Below are 10000 nucleotides of genomic sequence, written 5' to 3'. Positions count from 1 at the left end.
GTGATTCCTTGCTGATTATCGGTCCTGCTAGACACCGACCTCTATTTAATAATACAACTTTAACATTTGACAACCAAATAATAACACAAGGTGACTCGGTAAGTTAACAAAGATCAAAATAAAATGGATTCTCAATATTTGTTAGCAATAATATTTCACATTTTGAAGTGCAATTTCCACCCCAATTGGCAAAACAGGGTTTGTTTTGTTGTCTTTTTGTTGCCAATTGCAATTGTCTGTGTAATGGCTTTTTAAGGTCATCAATGCAAAACAAGTATTTAAATAAATATTCAACATCTTAAAGTGTATGCTTTGGGTTGTCTTTTGTTGTCATCACATCATCCTCGCTCCTTTGTCTGTATTGATGGGCTCATATTGCCCATCCGATTTGAAGCTGAAATATTACCACGACGGGACATTTGGCTTTGAATCATATATTTTTTTCTTCCTAAATTTTGTTACGTGGCGGAACTTGGCGGTAGGGATGTATCCCGAGTAATGATATTTTTTGGTACCGGTTCTAATTAGTTAAAGATTCCTTACTAACGACACTGCTATCGGTATTTTTTTTGTTCCAGCTGACTAATGATGACATGCTGTCACATTCAGTTGAGCTGCCACTGCTACACAATAAAATCAGAGTTTGAATAATGACAAATAAGGAAGCAACACCACACAAATATTTGTGACAACAGTTCCTCCTCAAAAAGTTCCTCAAATTCACGCACGCTGTGTCGGATTGAAGTGAACGCACTTTACTCACGACCAAGTTTTATCGACCGTCCTTTTAGTGATCCATGAATCCACAGGACAATACTAATCTACTCAAAAAAAGAAAAAATGGAGGTATTATAATAATCCATAAGGTTGCTTTGAAGCCAGATAGCATCCACTGTGACTGACAGGTCTCTGCTTGCTGTATGACGTCACTCATTTAAACACTTTTTGCTTGAATGTGTTTCAGTTCATTCAGTCTCTTGACTAAAAACAAAAAAAATGTTTTATATTTATCACACTTTCTATTCATCAATTACAAAGGATGTCAATTAATTGTGCAGCCCTTCTTTTTACGCTTTTCTTTCTGCAGCGGTTAACTTCTTTTTACACTTGCATGACACATAAGTGTGGTGAAATATATATGTATATATACATAAAAAATATATTTATATTATGTATATATTATATATCATATATATATATATATATATATATATTATATATTAATTATTATTATTATTATTGTCTGTTGTGAGCGAACTTTGGTGCTGAATTTCCCTCAGGAATCAATAAAGTACTTTCTATTCTATTCTATTCTAAAGCATCAGCTGTACGTGAGAAAAATATTGACCCTGGAACAGATGAGTGGTATTCAGAATGTTGTTACCTGGATAAGGGACTCTGCCTTTCGTGGCCAGCTCGGTCAGCAGCACGCCAAAGGACCACACGTCAGACTTGATGGTGAAACGGCCGTAAAGAGCAGCTTCTGGCGCCGTCCACTTGATTGGGAATTTGGCTCCTGAGGATTTTAGGATAGTTTTAGGGAGAAACAACATATTGTGACACATTTTAACTGAATAAATGCAAATTGCAACACTGATAAACCTTCATTAAGGCTGGGCGATATGGCTCAAAACTATAAATATCCGTCCATTTTAATGTTATGGTATTAGAATAAGAGAATAATAGGTATGGCGAGCAGAGAATTGTTCTTTAAACCATTTTCCCTGACATACACACAGTGGCTAGAAAGCACTTTTTCCATTGAAGGGCTAAACGGTAAACAATAAAAGAATGCAGAGGTCCACTTTGATGGTATATGCTAGGCCAGGTGTGTCCAAACTGCAGCCTGCGGGCCGAGTTTGGGCTGCCAGACGTCATGAGCATGGTAAGGAATCAAGGTGTCGCCAACTTAATTATACAAATTTGACATATTTGCTGCGAGTTCGCCGCCAACTTGTGGATAATGTCCGTAATTCATGTTAATAACCATGAATTGCACATTGAAGTGTACACAGAACAGCTGTTTTTTGTATGGCTCAATCCAAACAACCTTTCCCACAAACCTCAACTTTAGAGCTGCAGTTATCCATCGTATTAATAATCAAGTATTGTATCAATTAGTCTGTTGGATTGATGGAGTAATTATATGAAACAAACTTTAAAGAGCAGAGGATTCCAAAGTGCAACTCTGAGCTATTTTGGTCCTACAGCTAATTTTTTGGGGGCCCTCAAAATGTTCAGAATTTTATTATAATTCATTTTTAATTTATTATATTAGATACAATATAACACCTAAAACAATTTACTTTGTCACATATAACACATTATATATATACACACATATATATATATATATATACATACACACATATATAAATATAATATATATATACACATACATATATATACATGTATATATATATATACATACACACATATATAAATATAATATATATATATACACATACATATATATACATGTATATATATATACATACACACATATATAAATATAATATATATATATACACATACATATATATACATGTATATATATACACATACATATATATATATATACACACACACATACACAATATATATATTATATATATATACACACACATATATATATATATATACACATATACATATTTACATATACATACATATATACATATATATATATATATATATATATAAACATATATACACACACATACATACACACATATATATATATATATATGTGTGTGTATATATAAATATATACATATATACACATATATACATATAAACATACATACACACATATAAATATAATATATATATACACATACATATATATACATGTATATATATACACATACATACATACATACATACATACATACATATATATATATATATATATATATACACACACACACACACACACACACACACATATATATATATATATGTATGTCAAGGGAATAAGCGGTAGAAAATGGATGGATGGATGGACATATATATGTACATACATATATATGTATATACTAATATTAATATATAATTGTATTTTAAAATTCAGAACATGTCGAGGGCCAAAAAACCCCAAAATGCCTCCGAGTCACACTTTGGAATCCTCTGCTCTTTAAAGTGTGTTTTATATAATTACTCCATCAGTCAAACAAACTAATTGATATACTACTTCATTACTAAAATAATGGATAACTGCAGCTCTAAAGTTGGTTTGTCACAAAAATGAAATGCAAAGCTTTTCACATAAAAATTGTGGACAGGACCCACAAACCCACAGCAAAGAAAACAATGTCCCTGATGATGAGAATGTCCAAACGTGTACCTTGTCTGGCAGTGTACTCGTTGTCCTCGATGAGTCTGGCCAGTCCGAAGTCGGCCACCTTGCACACCAGGTTGTCACCCACCAGGATGTTGGCGGCGCGCAGGTCCCTGTGCACGTAGTTCATCCTCTCCACGTAAGCCATCCCCGCTGCGATCTGGACAAAGACGGGACGACATGAAAATTACGGCTGGCAGGATGTGTTGCTAAGCAGCGCGGGTCTCAACCTGAGCAGCCATGTCCACCAGCTGAGGCAGTCGCAGCATTTTGCCCGCTTCCCCTTTGAGGAAGTCCAGCAAGCTGCCTGTAGGGGCCAGATAAAGAGGACAACGTCAGTCAGGAAGGGAAAAATGCCTAATTGTAGGCCATTAAAATTGTTTATAATCATTTATTTTTATATTGGTTTTATTTTTTATTTTAAAAAAATGGAAAAAAATGCCTAATTTTTGGCCTTTAAAATCGATTTTAATCATATTTATTTTTATATTGGTTAGATTTTTTTTATTAAAAAAATGCCTAATTATAGGCCTTTAAAATCATTTTAATCATATTTATTTTTATTTAGTTTTTACTTATTATTCAGTCATTGGTGGAGCTAAAGATAATATGTGAATATTGTTTTTAATATTGTTGTGCAGCACTTCGGAAACATTTATGTTGTTTAAAATGTGCTATACAAATAAAGTAGATTGGAAATGGACTAATTAATTCTTAATCACTGGACTATAATTTTGTCAGGCTTGCCACTGACAGTTTGTTTGTGTTTAAGTTTCTCCTCTGTGTGTTTAGTATTTCCTGTCCTTAGTTCCTGTCAGCACTCTTATTTTGGTTGAGCTTCCTGTTTGTCTCCCTGAGTGCTCTGTTTCCCCTCAGCTGCGGCTGATTGGCACCTGGCCACACCTGGTGTCAATCAGCCCACTCCTATTTAACCTGCTTTGTTTCTCCAGTCAGTGCTGAATTATTGATTTGTCGATGTCACCTCTTGATGCTCTTGTCATATATTATCGCTCCTGTCGTGTCGTACCTTGTCGTGTCTTTGCAGCGTAGCGGTAAGCTATATTCGTTTGATGTTTGTAGCTTACTGTTTTTTTTTCCCGGCTTGCAGTTTGTCCTTTCATTTTACAAGTACGACTTCTGTGTCCTGCTAGATACCTGTTAGCTTCCATGCAAGGCCTTTTGTTTGTTATCCGCCCACGTGCGCGCTTTTTGTTTGAACCCTTTCTTTGTTTTTGTCTTGGTATTTAAATTAAATCATGTTTTCCTGCAAAATGCCTCCCTCCTTTTCTGCATCTTGGGGTTTGTCTCAAACAAACTTTGACAAATATAAGGAACATCAATTTAATGGACACCGAAAATCATGCCCAAGCTTCCTTATCTTTTACATTTTCAAATGCGGATCTTATTCTGCAGGTGTACCTAATAAAAGTGCCAAAAATGATACGAATTAAAGCTATATAATAAAGTAAGTCTAAGAAATATATTTTTACAGCACTTTTCACATAACAAGATTCAGAAATTGCTTCATTTATATATATATATATATCAAAGAGAAAGTAAAATAAGTAAAATGTGGAAAGACATTTAAAAAAATATTAAAACAAAAATAGAGGCGCACAAAGAGTTTATGTAAAAGGTGTTTTAAAAATGATTTGAAAAAAAATAAATGTTTAAAAAATGTAAATACATAATACAACATTACATACAACAAATAAAACATTTGTATCCTGTTACAACACTTAAAACTTTCAGCATATCCGTATGTGGACTTAAATTATGGAATGGATTAACCAAATAAATCAAACAAAAGCACTAATATGATTCAGTTTAAGAGACTGTTCGAACAACAAGTGTTCACAAAGTACGCAGAACAATAACACAACACCCTATAGATAATATATGTATAAGTAAGAAAACAAATATTAAATACCTGAATAATAAGTGTTTAAGATGTTCATCATAATTTGTGTTCTGTGTACTTTGTGAACACTTGTAGTTGAACAGTCTTTTAAACTGAATCATTTTAGTGCTTTGTTTGATTTCTTTAGTTAATCCATTCCATAATTTATTCCACATTCTGATATACTAAAGGTTTTAGTGTTGTACGTGCATACAAATGTTTTATTTGGTGTAGGTAACATTGTAATATTTGTTTTCTTACTACGGTATATTATTTACATATTATTCATTTATTTACTGTTCTATTACAGAGAACAAAGAAATTGGGATACAATTGCAATGGTAAGAAAAGGGGTAGGATTAAATAAACTCAGCTTCTTCCTACTCCTTTTCGGACGTGCTGTAATCAAAACAACCGCAAATATGTAATGTATTACATTGTATCGTATGCATGTTCCACATAAAGTGAAACATTAGTAGTGTCATACTCTATGTAGAATATTCAGGGATGTGAGCACCCTTTGAGAAAAAAAAAAAAGAGGAACAGTTCTATCAGCAGGAAGTGCTGCCACGCAAACCCCGGAAAAAAATGTTGAAAATCAAGACTACATTTCCTGCAATTGGATGCTTTTCTACACGATGTTACACCTTTACATTTATTCTCATCTACCAACCACTTTTGTCTTTTTGTCACTTAAAGAATGTTTACTAGATCATTTATTAACGTTATTATCATGGAAAATGTCTCGTCAAAAGAGTCAGAAATCCTTTCCCATTTAACACCTTAATCCCTCGCAGGTAATAAATATACTTCCGGTGTTGTGAGCAATCCAAAACGTCAAAATATGCCTTCTGGCTGGATACTGATAACATAGGTGTGTCCAAAACTTTTCCACTGAAAAATCAAGGTATGCAGGAGGGCAATTTTGCTAGTTTTCATTTTCAAAACCAACACGAGTGTGTAAGTTTTTTTTATTTACTTTTAGGGCTCCCCTCAAGTTTGGCCCTGGAGACCTGAAAGGGTCTCAGTCATAAAAATGTTAAAAATAAGTTAAATATTGTGATTATTTTATTTTTCAACACTTAAATCGCGAGATTTACTTCAGATCAATCTATCTGTCAATATTAGGTCAAACTTTTTTTTGATGTTTTATGCCATTTTTGTCAAAGAAAACCTTGTTTTTTTTTAATGACAAAAGCACAAAATATACAATTTTGATTCCCCCAAATTTGTCCAAGTAGAATATTTGATTGGAGTTTTAAGTAGGTCAAATAATCATAACCCATTCGATTAATCAAGTTTTTTTTGAGCAATGAGATTTTTAAAGAAAAAAAAAACGCTAAAATTATTGTTAAAAAGTGTTAAAAAGAAGTCATAAATGTATTTTTGTGTTATTTTTTACTTTCAACATTCAGGTCTTTAAATCAACTTCAGATCCGTCTGTTGTGAGTTTTTATTATTTTATGGATATACATGTATTTATATGTATGTATATATATGTACACACACACACACATATATATATATAAATACATATATATATATATATACTCCTTGCTCACTAATTGACTGAAAGATCACGCACTTGGCGTGATGATGTCGATGGGAAAATGCATTTTTAGAGCATATGATTTGCCTGAGTGGCGAGGAGACCCCGAGAGTAACAAGCGGTTGCCTTGTTGCCTTTCAATAAATTAGTTTTTAGTGTAAGTTTTCTGGTTTCAAGAAATGTAATACCGAGCGCATATCATTATATCAAAATAATGGCACTAGCATTTACCTTTTTTAAGAATATTTTTCAACATATTGAGCAAAAAGGTCTTTTTTTTTTCTATCAAGAAAAGTGCACTTGTTATTAGTGAGAATATACTTATTTTAAGTTATTTTTGGCTTCATTGAGGTTAGCTAATTTTACTTGTTTTGGAAAGTCTTGACAAGCCAAATTTTCTTGTTCTATTGGCAGATAATGTTGCTTAGTTACGGTAAAATACCCCTCATTTTTGTATTTTTTTTTCGATTGTTTTTGAACACTGACTTTTTGCAGTGAGAGAAGGATTCGTTTGAAAAATACTGTAAACCGTATTTCCTTGAATTGCCGCCGGGGCGCTAATTGATTTAAAACCTCTTCTCACTCCGGCGTTTACCATTTAGGCCTGCGCTTATAAATTTGAGTGTGATGTAAGGATACCATCATGAAAAGCACATTTAATAAAAAAACGTTATTATGGTCTTATTTTTACTTATAAATGAAGTCCATGCACAACTCCTTCTGATCAAAAGCATCGATAACTTGTTTATAGAAGTCTTCCTTATCTTTCTTCAGTTTTAAAAGTCTCTCTGTCTCGATGGAGATCTTTCTTTATTACCTCCTGCTTCGATTGAAAGTCCAGTTGAGAAAACTGTTTTATTTTAGATATGTAATCCTCCATGTTAAAAGTGCAAGCGAGAGGAAGAAAATAAACGATCGCTGCACACTCTTGCTGTTTGTTGTCCATTCTTCTGCAGCAGCAATAGGAAGGATCACTAGCGTCGTAACTTAAAGACTCATATTTGACACACGCAGCTACGGTATATTAATAAAACATAGCTGCTTACTGTACTTTTTAGCATATTCAATAGCTTAGACCTTAAATCCTACTGAATAGCTCTTAAATTATTATTTCAAATTATTGAAATCAGCTTCCTCTTTTTTGAAAATGAACACAAGGGAAGTGTCACTCGTGACGTGGCGAGTTTGACCCGGCGGAAATTCTAGGCATATGCTAATTACTTTGCGAAACGAGTTTGACCCGGCGGAAATTGTAGACATGCGCTAATTAAAATAATATTTAGCGAAACGAGTTTGACCCGGCGTTAATTCTAGGCAGGCGCATACTATATTTCCGGCGGCAATTCCAGGAAATACGGGTGTACCTTGGCTCATGTACTCGGTCACGATGTAGATGGGTTCCTCTGAGACTACGGCGTAGAGCTGCACCAGCTTCTCGTGCCTGAGCTTCTTCATGACCTGTGCTTCCTGCAGAAAGGCCTCTGGTGACATGGTGCCAGGCTTGAGGGTCTTGATGGCCACCCGCGTCGTACCGTTCCACGTACCTGACAGGGGGACACACACCCTTGAACGAATGAACGTCTTAACGAGGTGGGGGTTTTTTTTTTTTTACGCCGAGTTGGCAGTTCTTACCCATCCAGACTCTCCAAAGCAGCCCTGGCCCAGTTTGAGGTCGAGCGGAGGGGACTCTCGGGGGATCTCCCAGGCGTCCCTCGCCAGTCCCTGGTTTGAGGCTTGGACACGGGGCACACGTCGGTTAGAGCGTGGCACAGCCCGTCGGAGTGCTCTGGAAGAAAAGCGGCGTCAATGCGGCGATGCACCCCTGGTGAGCGCCAGGGTGGGGAGTCCTCACTGCGGTAATGGAAGACGAGCTGCTGCAAGCTGGTGAACTGCGTGCGAGACGTGATGTAGAACCCGCCGCTGTCCAGCTTCCGGATCTTGTAATGTTTCACATTCAGCCCTTTGGTGTTGTCGTAGTCCAGCACTGACAGGCAGTAGGCTCCTATGGAAGGGAAGGGGGGGGGGGGGGGGGGGGGGGGGGGGGGAGTATATAAGTATATAAGGACTGGAACAATAAAATGGCGGTGACAGGCGTGGGAGACAGCTGCTCTGTGGCGTTTCCTAACAGCTGTGGCGAGTAAAGCCACCCACTGGCCGCTCTTGTGTGCCATTTGTCCTCGTCTGTGGATGCACTTACTATGTAGCTCAGGGAATTTGTATCGGTCTTTCCAAACAGACCAGTTCAAGTATTTATTGAGGCGGTACGTGTCAAACTCAAGGCCCAGGCGCCAGATCCTGCGTCATTTATAGTGGCCCGCGAAGGCCGAGAAATAATGCGAATACTTCATCTTTCTTGCTAAATGTTTGCATTCTTTCCATTTTGACACAAAAAATGCATGTAATACACACGATGAAAATATCTCAAATAAGGGTGATATTTGCTTATTATCTGTCTGATAAGATCATTCTTCTCACTAAGCAGATTTTATGTTAGTATTTTACTTGTTTTAAGGTTTTGGTTCTAAATGATCTCAGTAAGATTTTCCAACATTTTATCACCTAATTTGAGTAAAACGTGCTTGAAACTATTTTCTCCAAATGTCCAAAAACACGCCAAGCAATGGTGTACAGGAAGGCGGGAAGAAAATGGGGAAAAAAATAAATAATTTGATTTTTGAAAATTACTAAAAAAAAAAAAAATCGGGATAGGAATATGATAAAAAAAAAAAAAAAAATTTTTAGCAACCTATTTTAATGTACACCGTATGATAGCATTTAAAATTGTCAATCATACTTACATATCTGCTTGTCACCTTGACTTACGATTTCAAAGCAAGTTATCCATCAATTTGTACGTAGAAAAATCAAATGACCAAATGCATAGGCAATTGAGCAATAATATAATGAGGCGATTATACTTTTATATAAGTTTCTTAAGGACAATCAGAAGTGTGAGCATGGGAACTAGGTGCGGATACAGCATTATTCACATGTGAATAATATAAATACAGTCTATTATACAGGGGAGGAGGGAAGTCTGGGCTTCCCTACTTAGGCTGCTGCCCCGCGACCGACCTTGGATAACGTAAGAAGATGGATGGAGTCTATTATACAGCATTATTAACATGTGAATAATATAAAAACAGTCTACTATACAGCATTATTCACATGTGAATAATATAAATACAGTCTATTACACAGCATTATTCAT

The 10000-nt window shown here is 35.5% G+C and overlaps 1 protein-coding gene and 1 long non-coding RNA gene across 3 annotated transcripts in view; one reads left to right on the top strand and one right to left on the bottom strand.

Annotated features, from left to right (window-relative positions):
• Positions 1 to 343, top strand: part of LOC133544592 (uncharacterized) — a 54525-nt gene extending 54182 nt beyond the window's left edge. For both annotated transcript variants that reach the window (XR_009804674.1, XR_009804675.1), the window contains exon 6: positions 1 to 343. This exon is cut by the window's left edge and continues 1313 nt beyond it. This is a non-coding gene — a long non-coding RNA (uncharacterized LOC133544592).
• The window catches only part of LOC133544576 (proto-oncogene tyrosine-protein kinase Src-like), a 74459-nt gene that overhangs the window by 2136 nt on the left and 62323 nt on the right, over positions 1 to 10000 (bottom strand). The window contains 7 exon segments of the mRNA XM_061890060.1: positions 1385 to 1516; positions 3347 to 3500; positions 3571 to 3647; positions 8154 to 8353; positions 8432 to 8516; positions 8519 to 8575; positions 8642 to 8791. Of these exon segments, the coding sequence (XP_061746044.1) occupies positions 1385 to 1516; positions 3347 to 3500; positions 3571 to 3647; positions 8154 to 8353; positions 8432 to 8516; positions 8519 to 8575; positions 8642 to 8791 (855 nt within the window).

Source organism: Nerophis ophidion, linkage group LG02, assembly GCF_033978795.1.
Source record: "Nerophis ophidion isolate RoL-2023_Sa linkage group LG02, RoL_Noph_v1.0, whole genome shotgun sequence".
Classification (NCBI taxonomy): Eukaryota; Metazoa; Chordata; class Actinopteri; order Syngnathiformes; family Syngnathidae; genus Nerophis; species Nerophis ophidion.
This window is presented reverse-complemented; position numbering and strand designations above follow the sequence as displayed.